This window comes from Bufo bufo, chromosome 4 (genome assembly GCF_905171765.1).
Source record: "Bufo bufo chromosome 4, aBufBuf1.1, whole genome shotgun sequence".
Taxonomy (NCBI): domain Eukaryota; kingdom Metazoa; phylum Chordata; class Amphibia; order Anura; family Bufonidae; genus Bufo; species Bufo bufo.
Genome location: NC_053392.1, coordinates 179024144 through 179041694, shown reverse-complemented (window position 1 = coordinate 179041694; position 17551 = coordinate 179024144). Strand labels below are relative to the sequence as shown.

The 17551-nt window shown below is 42.7% G+C and overlaps 1 protein-coding gene across 1 annotated transcript in view; it reads right to left on the bottom strand.

Annotated features, from left to right (window-relative positions):
* Nucleotides 1–17551, bottom strand: part of LOC120999089 (filament-like plant protein 3) — a 249859-nt gene that overhangs the window by 55440 nt on the left and 176868 nt on the right. The window contains exon 8 of the mRNA XM_040429961.1: nt 14037–14118. Within this exon, the coding sequence (XP_040285895.1) occupies nt 14037–14118 (82 nt within the window). The remainder of the gene's footprint in view (nt 1–14036; nt 14119–17551) is intronic.

The window sequence follows — 17551 nt, the reverse complement described above, 5'->3', positions numbered from 1 at the left end:
CAGTGATTGCCAGACCTCCTCAGGACGCAAGGTACTCTTGGGGTGGTTTGCGCGAACCCTTGACTATCCCCCTCTTCTGCGCTCTTGAATATAGCCTAGGGTAAAACCTGAGTTTCTCAATATGGCGGGGCCGCCTAACGTGAAATTGGCCTCTCTAAATGTTCGAGGTTTCAATACTCCGGAAAAGCGCTCTGGGGTTTTATACGGCATGCACAGGGAGAGGGTGCAAATTCTGCTGCTGCTCCTGCTGCAAAAGAGAGCAGGTTCCAAAGATCCTGTCAAAACATTATAATTTCTGGGTCCATAGCACTAATCCGGAATCTAAGTCTAAAGGCGTTTCAGTTGCTCTTCATAAATCACTGCCTTATACCTTTTTAGAGTCGCAATTGGATCCTCTGGGTCGGTTCCTGTTCCTGAAGCTGCGAATCCATGAGAGAGTGTACACCATTGGGAATCTCTACCTACCAAATACCAGACAAAGCAGAGCTCTATCAGGTATTCTTACTACTGTAAATTGGATGCCTTTGCTGAGGGATTGGTGCTCTTGGGTGGTGATTTCAACATGATCATGGAGCCCGCTCTGGACTCCTCTTCGGGCAGAACCTCGGTTCCCTTGTCGACAATCAACAGATCTAAACAACTGTTACATGCCAGACAGTTGGTTGACGTCTGGAGGATACTGCATCCTAAGGATAAAGATTTCACTTACTTTTCCCCGGCGCACCAATCCTACAGCAGATTAGATAGATTCCTGATATCTCATCATGCGTTGTCCCTTTCTCTTAACCCACACATAAGCACCCCACTTTGGTCAGATCACGCACCAATATTTTTGTCCTTAGAATTGCCGGACCTGGTAGCTAAAGAGTGGACATGGAGGTTAAATGAGACCCTTTTGAGGGATAGTGTATGTAGGGCTGACATAGAGTCAACGATTAGACAATTTATTGAGAATCACTCACTAGATGTCACGGCCCTTCCCTTACAGTGGGAAGCGTTGAAATATGTGTTGCGGGGCGGTTTGGTAGGCCATGGTGCCAGACTCAAAAGAGAGAAGGGAGCAAAGATTCGGCAACTTTTGCGGCAGATAGATGATCTGGAGCAATCACACAAGCAGTCACTGGATCCCCAGTTCTTTCTGAACTTACGGCGGCTAGAGACCAACTTAAAATGTTGCTCTCTGCCTCTGTTTTCAGGAACACTGAGCGGTTTCGTAGCTATTTATTTGCGCATTCTAATAAACCTGGGAAAGCACTAGCGCGTTATATACACCCTCGACAACAGGCTAGCTTCATTCCAAATATATTGGATGCTAGTAGTGCTCTGAAACATCATCCAAGTCAAATAGCGGAAACCTTCAAAGTGTACTACGAGGGTCTATATAATATCCGTGGACAATTTGCAAGTTAGATTACACAAGATGGCAATACATATATACCTAGCATAATGTAGCAGGGAACTAGAGTTTAGTGACATACTCTGGGATGTTACAGATGTGCCTGTCTGTGATCACCCCCCTGCTATGCTAAACATACGTTTGGACAATACACTTGCCGCAGGGCAGGCCACCGCCTCAAAGGTGTAGAGGGCAAGCTGAGGCCATGTGCCTAATTTGGAGACTCAGAAGTTAAATGGGGCAGACCCATCAGTCAGTACATGCAGACGTGTGGACGCCATCAGTAGTGCCTCTACCAGCGTACGCTTGTACTCACGCATCTTCTGTTCACGCTCCAGTGACGGAAGTAAGGATGGCACGTTGTCCTTGTAGCGGGATCCAGTAGGGTGGCCACTGAGTAATCAGCACCGGTTAGAATGTGGGCAACTCATTGCTCAGGAAGTGCAGCATGTAGTCGCTCATGTGTGTCAGGCTGCCCAGAGGGAATGACAAGCCGTCCTCGGTGGGAGGTGTATCGTCTGTGTCCTCTGTATCCCCGGAGCCCTGCTTCGGTGAAGCCCGTGAGCTGATTTGGGTGCCAACCTGCTGTGAACGGGGATCCTCATCATCATTCTCCTCATCCTCCAAAAATGTGCCCTGGCTGGACAGTTGGGTGCCTGGCCGCTGTTGGTGAAGGAACTCACCATCTGAGTCACCTGTGGCTGACTGGTCTGATAACCGTGGGAATGATCACTATTCCTCCTCCTCTGCCTCCCTTGCCACATCCTCATCGATCAGCGCCTGAAGCGTTTTTTCAAGGAGACATAGAAGTGAGATAGTAAGGCTGATGACGGCGTCATCACCGCTGGCTATGTTAGTTAAGTACTTGATTTACCGCAACATGGCACGCACGTCCTGCATGGAGGCACACTTGTTGGTGGTGAAATTGTGCTGTTCCACAGAGAGACTCAACCGTGCAGGCTGCAGCTGAAACTCCACTATCTCTCCAGTTGCTAGTGCTGGGAACCACGTACAGTGGGACAGCTGCCGTCATGACATTTTTAAAACTCTCCATCTTCAACAGACAGAATGGCAGCATTTCAAAAGCCAGCAATTTTGAAATGTTGCCATTCAGGGCTAGGGCTCGTGGGTCGGTATGGGTGTACTTCCTCTTTCTCTCCAGTGTTTGGAGGATGGACAGCTGAATCCTTCCATGGAATAGTGTGGAGATCCTCGGTGGTGGTGGTGTTGCTGCCACATCCTCTGTTTGCGGGGTGGCAGGTGCTTCTCTCGTTCCAAAGGGGAAGGAAGAGGCCGAGACAGCAGCAGAAGAGAGAGCAGGAGGAGCCTCTGATCTTTAGTGGCTCTTGAGGTGTCTACTCCACTGCAGCTCGTGCTTTGCGGTTAGATGCCGCATCATGCAGGTGGTGCTCAGATTTATAACATTTATGCCTCGATTCAGTCTCTGACTGCACAGCATGCAAACCACCCATGTCCTGTCGTCAGCACACTACCTGAAGAACTGCCACGCCAGGGAACTCCTATGCGCTGGCTTTGGTGTGCTATGTCTCTTGGCGCGTTGGGAAGTAGCAGGCGTACTGGCTGGTGGACGGCCGCTCTGATTTTGCACCCTGCTCCCTCTTTGCTGTGCGGCTGGCGCTGCGTGACCCTCACCTCTTCCTCCGAACTGCACACGTCACTGGCATGACCTGGATGCCATGTGAAGTCTAGGATCTCATCACCCTCCACATCACCTTCTACCCACTCCTCACCCCTTCCCTCCTGGCTGGTCTGCACACTGCAGAAAGCCCCAGCAGTTGACACCTGTCTTTCACCATTGTCATCAGAGACGTGCTGCAGTGGTTCTCCCACGTCCTCATCCTCAAACATAACTGGTTGGGCATCAGTACACTCAATCTCACTTCTGGGGCAGGGCTAGGTGGGTGTCCTACGAAAAACCTGCCAGCAGAGTCATCAAAAAGCATAAGAGACTGCCGCATGACCTGTGGCTCAGACTGCTTGGCTGATGTGCAAGGGGTTGAGGAAAAAGACGGATGCCTGTGGGCCGCCGGTGTCAACTCTGTGCTTTCAGCAGTGGACCGGGAGGAAGATAATGTGAAGGAAATGGAGGCACTCTCAGCCATCCAATCTACTACCTCTTCTACTTGTTCTGGCCTCACCATTCTTCCCTGCAGCAGGAGCTCCACCACCACCTCCAGCAGCACCACGACCACCGCCCCTAGTTGATGCTCTCCTCATTTTGTTACGGTCACCCACTAAATTGGCTGACAGACGAAAATTGTATATCCGTGTCACGGATGCAAAAGAGGTGTTTAGCACAAAAAAAATAGGTAGGTCTCGCCGCCCCAATTAACAGTGATTAACTATTATATTTCCCTGTGACGGAGTGAAGTACAGTTTTTCTAAACACAACAAATAGGTAGGTCTCACCGACCCATTTAACAGGTTGATTTACTATTATATTTTCCTGTGACGGTGGCAAGTACAGGTTTTTTTTTTACCCCAAAAAAAAAAGGTAGGTCTCACCAACCCATTTAACAGGCTGATTTAGGCCTCATGCACACAACAGTATTTTTTCACGGTCCGCCAAACAGAGTTCTGTTGTTTCGTGATCCGTGTCCGTTTTTTCTTCCGTTGTGCTTCCGTGTGTCCGTTTTTTTTTGCGGACCGTCAGAAAACAAGGAATGGTGAAAAAAATTTAATTTTAATATCTCCACCCAGGATACTGGTATAAATGAAGGTCACCTGAGTTTGGTTTTGTGGCCATTTTCTGTAGTCTTCACAGAGTACAGAGGTTCTTTTGGTTGCTTGTCTTTGCTGTATCACCATGGCGGATGACTCTGAGGAAGAGGTCTTACTGCATTGGCTTGTTCCCCAGCGCACTCCTTTGTTGGATGAGGAACCTAGTAGAAGGCGGCGATTTTGGGTCCATCCGATTGTTTCTCAACGTTACCGGAAAGGACACTTTAATACCCTCTACAAAGATCTGCTGCTGCATCCAGAGAAGTTTCTTTCCTTCTGTAGGATGTCAGTCACTACATTTGATCGCTTGCTGTCTTCTCTACGTACTGTCCTTACCTTCATGGACACCAATATGAGGCGCAGCATTTCTCCTGAGGAAAGGCTCATTGTCACGTTGAGGTAAGCAATATTTTACATTTAAAGTTTCACCAGTAATGTGCACGGCTTCTGTCAGGAGGAACATGTGTTTGAAAATGGCTGCTGTTAGACATGTGCTACTGTTTGCTGAAGTAACCTTTCTTTGCCCCTAATGTTTTGTGGAAATGTTTTTTTTATTTGTTTTTAAAACCGTTAATCCCTGACACATAACATCCCAATATTGAAGGTTGTCTATTCTTTTGTGCAAGTTTCAAACTTGTGTTCAGCTAACGTCCTCGAGACACTCCAAAAATCCACATCACTCGCCAGTAGTTTGTGACAAATGGTGATTTATTCAGTCAGTCAGGTTACAGCAGCCTACAACCTGCCTGTCTGAGTGAATAAATCACTACTGGTGAGTGCTGCGGATTATTGTAGTGTCTGGAAGAATTGGGACCCTCGGTCAGGATCCCTATCTGCGGGCACCACCCGGCTTGAAGCCTATATACCGGTCTGTACCCTATTTTGTGGGATTGTGGTGCTGCCAACCCCTGAGATTTTCAGCTAACGTCCTCATCATGCATAATGTTCACATCATTTTGAAGTTGCCCATAACTTTCAGCATTTCTAAGGGGCTAAACACAGTTGTTGTAACTTAGTTGTGGTAGTACTGCCCACACCCCAATAGCTGGTAGTGTTTTGCTCCTAGACACAAATTCAAATGTTTAATTTTAGTTTAATCAACAAAGGACATAGGGCAGTGATGGCGAGCCGTTTACAGACTGAGTTCCCAAAACCCACGTATTAATCGCAAAGTGCCAACACGGCAATTTCACCTGAATACTATAGTCCAATATAGTTTATCTTCCACGTATTTTATCATTTAGCTATAATAGCCTGCCTACATTCAGTGCTGCCTGTCCTTTTCATAGTGTGCCCTGTGCTGATGAATGGTCGGAAAAGTCTAAGGTATATTGGTAAACCATAGACTTTTTCTAGGGTGCGGGTGCCCACAGAGAGGGCCCTGAGTGCCGCCTCTGGCACCCATGCCATAGGTTCGCCACCACTGACATAGGGTGTTTAATATCATGTCTTGTATACAACATTATACGCGATTCATGAATCTGATGTTCCCTTTGATTTGCTGCTGACTGATTGTTTTTTTTTTCGATTTTCAACAGATTCCTTGCAACTGGGAACTCTTTTGCATCCCTGCATTTTGAGTTTCTTTTAGGAACCTCGACGATCTCGCGGATTGTACGTCACACTTGCCATGTCATCTGGCAGCAACTCCGAGAGACGGTGATGCCGCAGCCCAAGGCGGACGATTGGGTTCGCATTGCTGAGGGCTTCCAAATTTCAGCACAGTTTCCAAACTGCATCGGGGCAATGGATGGCAAGCACATCCGTGTGAAGAAGCCTCCTCACTCAGGGTCCCGATTCTTCAATTATAAACAATATTTTTCGGTAGTGCTGATGGCTGTTGCTGACAGTAACTACCGGTTTATAATGGTTGATATCGGGGCCTATGGAAGCACTGCGGATGCTCGCATCTTTAGTGCTTCTAGAATGGGTGAGCGGCTTTGTGCCAACCAGCTTGCCCTGCCCGAGTCCAGAAGACTGCCCGGATATGCAGGTCCACCGGCTCTATTTGTCATTGTGGCGGATGAAGGGTTTGCATTGACTCCACATGTTATGCGGCCCTTTCCAAAGCGTGGTTTGGATGTCAGGAGGCGTATATTCAACTACCGGTTGACTCGTGCGTGTCGGTATGTTGAGTGCGCTTTCGGGATACTCTCTAGCAAGTGGAGGGTGTTTTTATCATCCATACAGTTGGATCCGGAGAATGCTACCCTGGTGATTAAAGCTTGTGTTGTTCTACACAACTTCACCAGGATTAATGAGGCTTCCTCTTCTGTTGACATGGAAGATCTTCCTACGTCATCAGATTTGGGTTTGGAAAGGACCCTGCATAGACGACCTGGGACTGCAGGCATTGCAGTTTGGGAACTCTATGCAGACTACTTTTACAGCCCAGAGGGGTCCTTGCCATGGCAGAGGGACACTATTCGATGCAGTTTTTGAAATCTTCTGGGCTCTTTAGTTGTTTATTATTTTGTAGATAGATTACTAAAATTTATTGTGGTAGTTGAGTGTAGGGACTCGCAAGAGACTGAGGACCCTTGACGTGGGCTTGCGGGCTGAGATTTTTTGGACATCACATATTTTAAACTGCATATAAATAAATATTAAAGATGTTTTTGTCAAAATATAAATTGACTTAACCCCTTAAGGACATAGGACGTACCGGTACGCCCTATTTCCCGAGTCCTTAAGGACCAAGGACGTACCGGTACGTCCTGACTTAAAATCTGTATTCCGGCGCCCCAGGGGTTAATCGGAACGGGATTTCGGCTGAAATCATTCAGCCGGCATCCCGTAACAATGCAGGGGGGGGTCATTTGACCCCCCCGTATCGGCGATCGCAGCAAACCGCAGGTCAATTCAGACCTGCGGTTTGCTGCGCTTTTTGCAGTTTCTGATCCCGCGGGGATCAGAAACTTTAGAGTGGCTAAAATCTATATTTTTCACCCCCCCCTGCACCCCTGCACGATTTTATGCCGGCGGGTGGTGCGGGGGGGGGGGTGTCGCAGGCGGTGGGGGCGTTGCGGGAGGCGGGCGGTGCGGCAGGCGGGATCGCGATCCCCCGCCCGCCTCCCCATGAACGATCGTTGGCTTCTAGTGGGTTATACCAGGGTGCCAGCACATTGCTGGCACCCTGGTATAAACGGCTGACATCTGTGCAGATGTCAGCCGTTTAACCCTTTCCATACCGCGGTCCGTACGGACCGCTGTATGGAAAAAGTTAACTGTCATCGGTCAGGGAGCTCCCTCCCTCTCCATCGGGGGGCTGCTGTGCCTTTGCAGCCCCCCGATGGAGAGGGAGAGAGCCCCCCGACAGCCCCCAGAGAGCCCCCCTCAGCTCGTGCTTACCCTTCCCCGTCTGCGAAGTTCTGAGCAGACGGGGAAGGTTCCCATGGCAACAGGACGCCTGCTCAGGCGTCCTGCTGTCCATGGTGCTGAACAGATCTGTGCTAAAAGCATAGATCTGTTCAGTGTAAGTAAAATACAGTACAGAACAATATATATTGTACTGTAATGTATTATACAGACATCAGACCCACTGGATCTTCAAGAACCATCTGGGTCTGGGTCACAAAAATGTAAAAAAAAGTGAAAAAAGTTAAGATAAAAAAAAAACATTTATCACTGAATAAAAATTAAAAAAATAAAATACACTACACATATTAGGTATCGCCGCGTCCGTAACGACCTGATCTATAAAACGGTCATGTTACTTTCCCCGCACGGTGAACGCCATAAAAATAAAAAAATAAAAACTATGAGAAAATTGAAATTTTGCCCACCTTACTTCCCAAAAAAGGTAATAAAAGTGATCAAAAAAGTTGCATGTACGCCAAAATAGTACCAATCAAACCGTCATCTCATCCCGCAAAAAATGAGACCCTACCCAAGATAATCGCCCAAAAACTGAAAAAACTATGGCTCTTAGACTATGGAAACACTAAAACATGATTTTTTTTGTTTCAAAAATGAAATCATTGTGTAAAACTTACATAAATAAAAAAAAAGTATACATATTAGGTATCGCCGCGTCCGTATCGACCGGCTCTATAAAAATATCACATGACCTAACCCCTCAGGTGACCAACGTAAAAAAATAAAAACAAAAACGGTGTAAAAAAAGCCATTTTTTGCCATCTTACGTCACAAAAAGTGTAATAGCGAGCGATCAAAAAGTCATATGCACCCCAAAATAGTGCCAATCAAACCGTCATCTCATCCCGCAAAAAATGAGACCCTACTCAAGATAATCGCCCAAAAACTGAAAAAACTATGGTTTTTAGACTATGGAGACACTAAAACATTTTTTTGGTTTTAAAAATGAAGTTATTGTATAAAACTTACATAAATAAAAAAAATAGTATACATATTAGGTATCGCCGCGTCCGTGACAACCTGCTCTATAAAATTACCACATGATAAAACCTGTCAGATGAATGTTGTAAATAACAAAAAAAAAAAAACGTGCCAAAAAAGCTATTTCTTGTTACCTTGCTGCACAAAAAGTGTAATATAGAGCAACCAAAAATCATATGTACCCTAAACTAGTACCAACAAAACTGCCACCCTATCCCGTAGTTTCTAAAATGGAGTCACTTTTTTGGAGTTTCTACTCTAGGGGTGCATCAGGGGGGCTTCAAATGGGACATGGTGTAAAAAAAAAACTGTCCAGCAAAACCTGCCTTCCAAAAACCGTATGGCATTCCTTTCCTTCTGCGCCCTACCGTGTGCCTGTACAGCGGTTTACGACCACATATGGGGTGTTTCTGTAAACTACAGAATAAGGGCCATAAATAATGAGTTTTGTTTGGCTGTTAACCCTTGCTTTGTAACTGGAAAAAAAATATTAAAATGGAAAATCTGCCAAAAATGTAAAATTTTGAAATTGTGTCTCTATTTTCCATTAACTATCACATGACCTAACCCCTCAGGTGACCAACGTAAAAAAATAAGAACAAAAACGGTGTAAAAAAAGCCATTTTTTGCCATCTTACGTCACAAAAAGTGTAATAGCGAGCGATCAAAAAGTCATATGCACCCCAAAATAGTGCCAATCAAACCGTCATCTCATCCCGCAAAAAATGAGACCCTACTCAAGATAATCGCCCAAAAACTGAAAAAACTATGGTTTTTAGACTATGGAGACACTAAAACATTTTTTTGGTTTTAAAAATGAAGTTATTGTATAAAACTTACATAAATAAAAAAAATAGTATACATATTAGGTATCGCCGCGTCCGTGACAACCTGCTCTATAAAATTACCACATGATAAAACCTGTCAGATGAATGTTGTAAATAACAAAAAAAAAAAAAACGTGCCAAAAAAAGCTATTTCTTGTTACCTTGCTGCACAAAAAGTGTAATATAGAGCAACCAAAAATCATATGTACCCTAAACTAGTACCAACAAAACTGCCACCCTATCCCGTAGTTTCTAAAATGGAGTCACTTTTTTGGAGTTTCTACTCTAGGGGTGCATCAGGGGGGCTTCAAATGGGACATGGTGTAAAAAAAAAACTGTCCAGCAAAACCTGCCTTCCAAAAACCGTATGGCATTCCTTTCCTTCTGCGCCCTACCGTGTGCCCGTACAGCAGTTTACGACCACATATGGGGTGTTTCTGTAAACTACAGAATAAGGGCCATAAATAATGAGTTTTGTTTGGCTGTTAACCCTTGCTTTGTAACTGGAAAAAAAATATTAAAATGGAAAATCTGCCAAAAATGTAAAATTTTGAAATTGTGTCTCTATTTTCCATTAAATCTTGTGCAACACCTAAAGGGTTAACAAAGTTTGTAAAATCAGTTTTGAATAGCTTGAGGGGTGTAGTTTCTTAGATGGGGTCACTTTTATGGAATTTCTAATCTAGGGGTGCATCAGGGGGGCTTCAAATGGGACAAGGTGTCAAAAAACCAGTCCAGCAAAACCTGCCTTCCAAAAACCAAACGGCGCACCTTTCACTCTACGCCCTTGCTGTGTGGCCATACAGTAGTTTACGGCCACATATGGGGTGTTTCTGTAAACAGCAGAGTCAGGGCAATAAAGATACAGTCTTGTTTGGCTGTTAACCCTTGCTCTGTTAGTGGAAAAAATGGGTTAAAATAGAAAATTAGGCAAAAAAATGAAATTCTCAAATTTCATCCCCATTTGCCAATAACTCTTGTGCAACACCTAAAGGGTTAACGACGTATGTAAAATCAGTTTTGAATACCTTGAGGGGTGTAGTTTCTTAGATGGGGTCACTTTTAGGGAGTTTCTCCTCTAGGGGTGCATCAAGGGGCTTCAAATGGGACATGGTGTCAAAAAACCAGTCCATAAAAACCAGCCTTCCAAAAACCATACGGCGCACCTTTCACTCTACGCCCCGCTGTGTGGCCGTACAGTAGTTTACGGCCACATATTGGGTGTTTCTGTAAACGGCAGAGTCAGGGCAATAAAGATACAATCTTGTTTGGCTGTTAACCCTTGCTTTGTTAGTGGAAAAAATGGGTTAAAATTAAAAATTAGACAAAAAAATGAAATTCTCAAATTTCCTCCCCATTTGCCAATAACTCTTGTGCAACACCTAAAGGGTTAACAATGTATGCAAAATCAGTTTTGAATACCTTGAGGGGTGTAGTTTCTTAGATGGGGTCATTTTTGGGTGGTTTCTATTATGTAAGCCTCGCAAAGTGACTTCAGACCTGAACTGGTCCCTAAAAATTGAGTTTTTGTAAATTTCTGAAAAATTTCAAGATTTGCTTCTAAACTTCTAAGCCTTGTAACATCCCCAAAAAATAAAATATCATTCCCAAAACAATTCAAACATGAAGTAGACATATGGGGAATGTAAAGTCATCACAATTTTTGGGGTATTACTATGTATTACAGAAGTAGAGGAAACTGAAACTTTGAAATTTGCAAATTTTTAAAAATTTTTGGTAAATTAGGTTGTTTTTTGTGCAAAAAAAATAATTTTTTTGACTTCATTTTACTAGTGTCATGAAGTACAATATGTGACGAAAAAACTATCTCAGAACGGCCTGGATAAGTCAAAGCGTTTAAAAGTTATCAGCACTTAAAGTGACACTGGTCAGATTTGCAAAAAATGGCCTGGTCTTTAAGGTGAAAATGAGCCCGGTCCTTAAGGGGTTAAAAGCTTAGAGGCGACCGTGTAGGGAATTTTAACGTGGGAAAGGGGGGGGGGGGGGGGGGCGAGCTGAACTATTATACCAGGGACCAAGAGCCTTTAGCTAAACCCTTGCCACTCATTACAACATTACAATAAGGAATGCAGTCAACCTAGACTGGTGGATACTTTAACTCCAAACACAACTTACTTTTTCTTCCTGTAACTGCAGACTTTGTCCTATGCTTTTAACTCAGTATCCCTAGATAACCTTAAGAAATTGGAGTCTATTTTTTTTTCTTTTTTTTGCTGTATGCTGTATGTTTTTCATCTCCTGCAATTTAGAAAGCCAATACATTCAAGAAATTACCAGTGACTTCCCTGTGTTGCCTCGGTGTTCTCCATCAAGTTAGTTATAACTCCTAGAGACCATATAAATACTCTTTCCCCAGAATGTCCTGGCTTGTGTTCAGACCTCCCATTTTTTGTAAGAGATAAATTATATAAACAATCAAATTCCTCCAATCTAATATATGAACATCTATTCATTTAGATAATAGTTCTAATAACTAAATGTTAAACTATAATCAAAATAATCAATCATGAGACTGCTATGTGATAATATTTTACAGATTCTTTATACAGGAAAGTTTATGACTGCTCGATTATCTAGAATATCTGGAATCCCGCTGTGACTGATTTTATTGTGATTTAGGGTATTTTCAGACCTCTGTTTAACTCATCCGGCAGAGAGCAGCGTGCCGGAGCTCACCGGATCCGGCCTAGCCAGATACTGCCGTTCTCTGCCGTACCCCACTGACTATAATGAATGTTTCCTTCCTGATAATCGACTGCTCCTTGGAGCATGTAAAACGGCCTTAATGGGATCCAGCTGCTTTTCCAGCATGAGTGCTGGGTTTCACTGGACAGAAATCTCTGTATGCAACTTTTTTTGTGGCCAAAACTTGCCACTTATGCCGGAAAGCTGGCAGATCCCATTAAGGCAGATCTACATGTTCTGAGGGCCCAGAAGCATTCCTTCCCAAAAACTGGTTGTTCGTTCAGTGGGGGTGAAGCTCTGCATTTACCTACAGCGATCACCTTCACAGTATGAGAACGAGGGATCGGTACTGCGCTCGCTCTTCCTCATACAGCTGCATTGTTCACACAGCACGATCTGCTGCTCAGAAACAATCATTTAGTTGCCTGCAGGAACGACTGTTTCACTCAATTAACGAGCGTTTTGTGCGTTCATCGGGTGATCGTGATCTTTAGACAGGCAGATAATGGGAAACGAGTAACTGTAGGAATGTTCATCCCTGATAATCTGCCCGACAAGCAGGCTGTGTAAACCCGCCATTATAGTCAATGCGGTCCACTGGTGTATGGCAGTATCCGGGTAGGCCGGATCCGGCAGGTGGCATGTGTCTATGCAAACAGTTGGCTAGGGAGGTCATCCTTTAAAGGAAATCTGTCACCACGATTATGGACTAATATGTGCAGTAATTCATGATTAGTACTGCACATAAAAAGTCCAGATGATTATTTTTTATTTTTCCTGCCAGCATTCAAAGCCACGCTGATATACACAGTCCGGACTGCAGTGCTATGCTAACATAATGGAGGGGAGTTGTGCGCATGAATGGCGGTCCTGACAAGGTATTTCAGCGCAGCTTTAATCCCTGACAGTAGGGGAATTTATAATAGGAGAAAAATTTTTAAAAAAATAACTATCCTGGTGACAGATTCCCTTTAAAGACGCATAAAATAAATGTTCTTACTATTTGCTGTGATTGCCGAAACGAATGCAGGTCTTGTTAGCAATGATTTAGTATGAGGGCACAAATACTCTTAATCTGCAGGGAATCATTCAGCAATGCCCACGGACTCAGGGAATACAATCTGCTATATTAATGCGTAAGGTCTCTCTAGCATCCTGGGAAGTGAACTTAATGCGTTTCATTAAAAAGTTATCAGAATCCGGTGATTAAAGAATGTTCATGAGAGAATGTCATTTTATCAGCATTTCAAATGAGGCGTTGCTATGCATTCAAAATATTTGCAGGTCGTCATGCATTCAATCTTCTGCTTATGGACTTGAAAGACAAGCCTACTGAGAAACGCACAAAGGAAACACTTTGCAAGCATCACTGAAAAGCTCAGCATATTGCAAAAAGTCGATGGTCACACTAATATGTGATCCAAAGTTATTTCTGCTTCCAGTTTGCACATTCATTTGTAGCTAAAGTACAGTACATGCTGAAAATGAATAACAATGCATACTAAAGGAGTTGTCCAAGATAATTAAAGGGGTATTTTTTTTTTTTGTTTGTTTATATAATAGGAAATCATGCAATTTTCTAATATCAATTATCCATTGCAATTTGGGGTCCGCAATACGGGCCTGGCCGGTACACGTTCGTGTGCATGAGCCCTTATTCATGAAATGTATTCTGTAAGCTTTAGAATATATGGTTGGTGGCTCTTTAGTAGATCTAAATGAGGTTATGTCAGTAGCTTCCTATAACAAGACAAGGCTCTAGGCGGCCCCTACTGTGTCATCTGAAGAAAGGGTTAAGTGACAAAGTGAATCCGAAACATTCCCTAAGTAACGGTTGCGGACCTTTGTCAATGTCATCTGTTATTCCTTTCATAAGCAACGGATATCTGGGAGTCAGCTGCAACATATTATTAAGGGGGTCGTCCCTCTCCTGTCACAGGGAGAAGCGCCGGTGGCAAATTGTCATATGATGTGTCTGTTTAGGAATAGAAAGCCAAGCCGCTTACATGGAAATATCCTGGTGGTGTTGCACTTCTTTAGTTACTTTATGGAAATCCGTTCTTACTGTTTCCAACTGTTGTTGTAAATCTGGAGAAAAGAAAACCGTTATAATTAATGGCTTGGATTCTATAATTACACAATCAGATTACAAACTGTTTTTACTTGAAGGAAAAAAAGAACAAAAACTGACTGTTTGCTCTGCTGTCTGAACAGTAGGCAGGAAGTGTTAATGGAGATAGCCAAGGGTTTATGCCAAAGTAAGCGACACCTGTCGGGAGCCAAACTATTCTGCCTGGCATGTCTGGAGGTGAGCCTGATATCAGCTAGAGCTGCCAACCCTCTGTAACAAACTGAAGACCATGCTCCCCGCTGAATGCTTCATTTCCATGGAAATCTTTGTTATTTTACATTATGCCATTCCTTCATGATTGCACAAAGACTGTTTATCACATCTGTTGACTTCTTAGGAAACCAGAGGTTTCTGGTAGGGAGTATATTACCCAAAATCCATATTTAAATTATAGTCTTTGTTCTGTTTCCTTATGGCCTTCATGCTACTTGTTTGCCTTTGTTTATCTCAGCGATGAGAATAACAGGAGTCATGCCAATTTGGGTTCTCTGGTCTCGTGCACCTGTCTAGTCTGCCTAAAGCATATCAAGGTATGCCTGGTGAAAGTCAACACATCACATTATAATCCAAATTCATTAAAAATATATAAACTCTATACAGTCAGGGCTGTTAAGTGTTTGGACCCCTGAAATTGTTCCAGAAAATGAAGTATTTCTCCCAGAAAATTATTGCAATTACACATGTTTTGTTATACACACATTTATTTCCTTTGTGTGAATTGGAAAAACACAAAAAAACTAAAAGGCAAATTGGACATAATTTCACACAAAAGTCCAAAAATGGGCCGGACAAAATAGTTGGCACCTTTTAAAAATTGTTGGTAAACAACTTTGTTTCAAGCATGTCCTGTGGCAAGTAACAGGTGTGGATAATATAAAAATTACACCTGAAACCAGATAAAAAGGGGAGAAGTTGCCTCAATCTTTGCATTGTGTGTCTATGTATGCCACACTAATCATGGAGAACAGAAAGAGGAGAAGAGAACTGTCTGAGGACTTGAGAACCACAATTGTGGAAAAATATCAAAAATCTCAAAGTTACAAGTCCATCTTCAGAGATCTTGATGTTCTTTTGTCCACTGTGTGCAACATAATCAAGACGTTTACAACTCATGGCACTGTAACTAATCTCCCTGGACTTGGACAGAAGAGAAAAATTTATGAAAGGTTGCAACGCAAGATAGTTAGGATGGTGGATAAGTAGCCCCAATCAAGTTCCAAAGAAATTCAAGCTGTCCTGAAGGCTCAGGGTGCATCAGTGTCAGCGCGAACTATCCGTCGACATTTGAATGAAATGAAACGCTATGGAAGGAGACACAAGAGAACCCCACTGCTAACACAGCTAGATTGCAGTTTGCCAAAAGTATGTGAGTAAGCCAAAATCCTTCCGGGAAAACATCTTGTGGAGAGATGAGACCATGATAGAGCTTTTTGGTAAAGCACATCATTCTATTGTTTACCGAAAATGGAATGAGGCCTACAAAGAAAATAATGTTTTGGGGTTGTTTTGCTGCCTCTGGCACTGGGTGCCTTGACTGTGTGCAAAGCATCATGAGAACTGAAGATTACTAAAGGATTTTGGGTCGCAATGTAAGGCCCAGTGTAACAAACCTGGGTTTGCATCCTAGGGTCTTTCAGCAGGACAATACCCCCAAACATACAGTACTTCAAGAAGCACCCAGAAATGGATGGGAACAAAGCGCTGGAGAGTTCTGAAGAGGCCAGCAAAGAGTCCGGATCTAAATCCCAATAAACACCTGTGGAGGGATGTTAAAATTGCTGTTGGCACCCTTCAAATATGAGATACCTGGAGCAGTTTAACCACTTCCCATCTGGGCCATTTGCCCCCTTCCTGACCAGGCCTAATTTTGCAAAACTGACATATCTCACTTTATGTGGTAATAACTTTGGAACGCCTTTACTTATCCAAGTCATTCAGAGATTGTTTTCTCGTGACACATTGTACTTCATGACAGTCATAAATTTGACTCAAAATATTTCACTTTTATTTATGAAAAAATCCAAAATTTACCCAAAATTTTTAAATATTAGCAATTTTCTAAATTTCTATTTCTCTGCTTTTAAAACAGAAAGTGATACCTCATAAAATATTTATTACTTAACATTCCCCATATGTCTACTTTATGTTGGCATCATTTTGGAAATGTCATTTTATTTTTTTAGGACGTTAGAAGGCTTAGAAGTTTAGAAGCAATTCTTCAAATTTTTAAGAAAATTGCCAAAACCCACTTTTTAAGGACCAGTTCAGGTCTGAAGTCACTTTGTGGGGCCTACATAGTGGATACCCCCATAAATGACCCCATTGTAGAAACTACACCCCTCAAGGTATTGAAAACCGATTTTACAAACTTTGTTAACCCTTTAGGCGTTCCACAAGAATTAAAGGAAAATGGAGATCAAATTTTTAAATTTCACTTTTTTGGCAGATTTTCCATTTTAATCAATTTTTTTCTTTAACACATCGATGGTTAACAGCCAAACAAAACTCAATATTTATTACCCAGATTCTGCGGTTTACAGAAACACCCCACATGTGGTCATAAACTGCTGTATGGGCACACGGCAGGGCACAGAAGAAAAGGAACTCCACATAGTTTTTAGATGCCATGTCCCATTTGAAGCCCCCTGATGCACCCTTACAGTAGAAACTCCCAAGAAGTGATCCCATTTTGGAAACTAGGGGATAAGGTGCCAGTTTAATTGCTACTATTTTTGGGTACATATGATTTTTTGATCATTCCTTATAACACTTTAAGGGGCAAGGTGACCAAAAAATTGGTTGTTTTAGCACAGTTTCTATTTATTTATTTTTACAGCGTTTACCTGAGGGGTTCAGTCAAGTGACATTTTTATAGAGCAGATTGTTACGGACGTGGCGATACCTAATATGTATACTTTTTCTTATTTATTAAAGTTTTACACAATAATAGCATTTTTGAAACCAAAAAATTATGTTTTAATGTGTCCATGTTCTGAGAGCTATAGTTTTTTTTATTTTTTGAGAGATTTTCTTATGTAGGGGCTTATTTTTTGCGGGATGAGGTGACGGTTTTATTGGTACCATTTTGTGGGACATACGCGTTTTTGATCACTTGGTGTTGCACCTTTTGTGATGTAAGGTGACAAAAATTGCTTGTTTTGACACCGTTTTATTTTTTTACGGTGTTCACCCGAAGGGTTAGGTCATGTGATATTTTTATAGAGCTGGTTTTTACGGACGCGGCAATACCTAATATGTATACTTTTTTTTATTTGTTTCACTTTAACACAATAATAGCATTTTTGAAACCAAAAAAATTATGTTTTAGTGTCTCCATGTTCTAAGAGCTATAGTTTTTTTATTTTTTGAGAGATTTTCTTATGTAGGGGC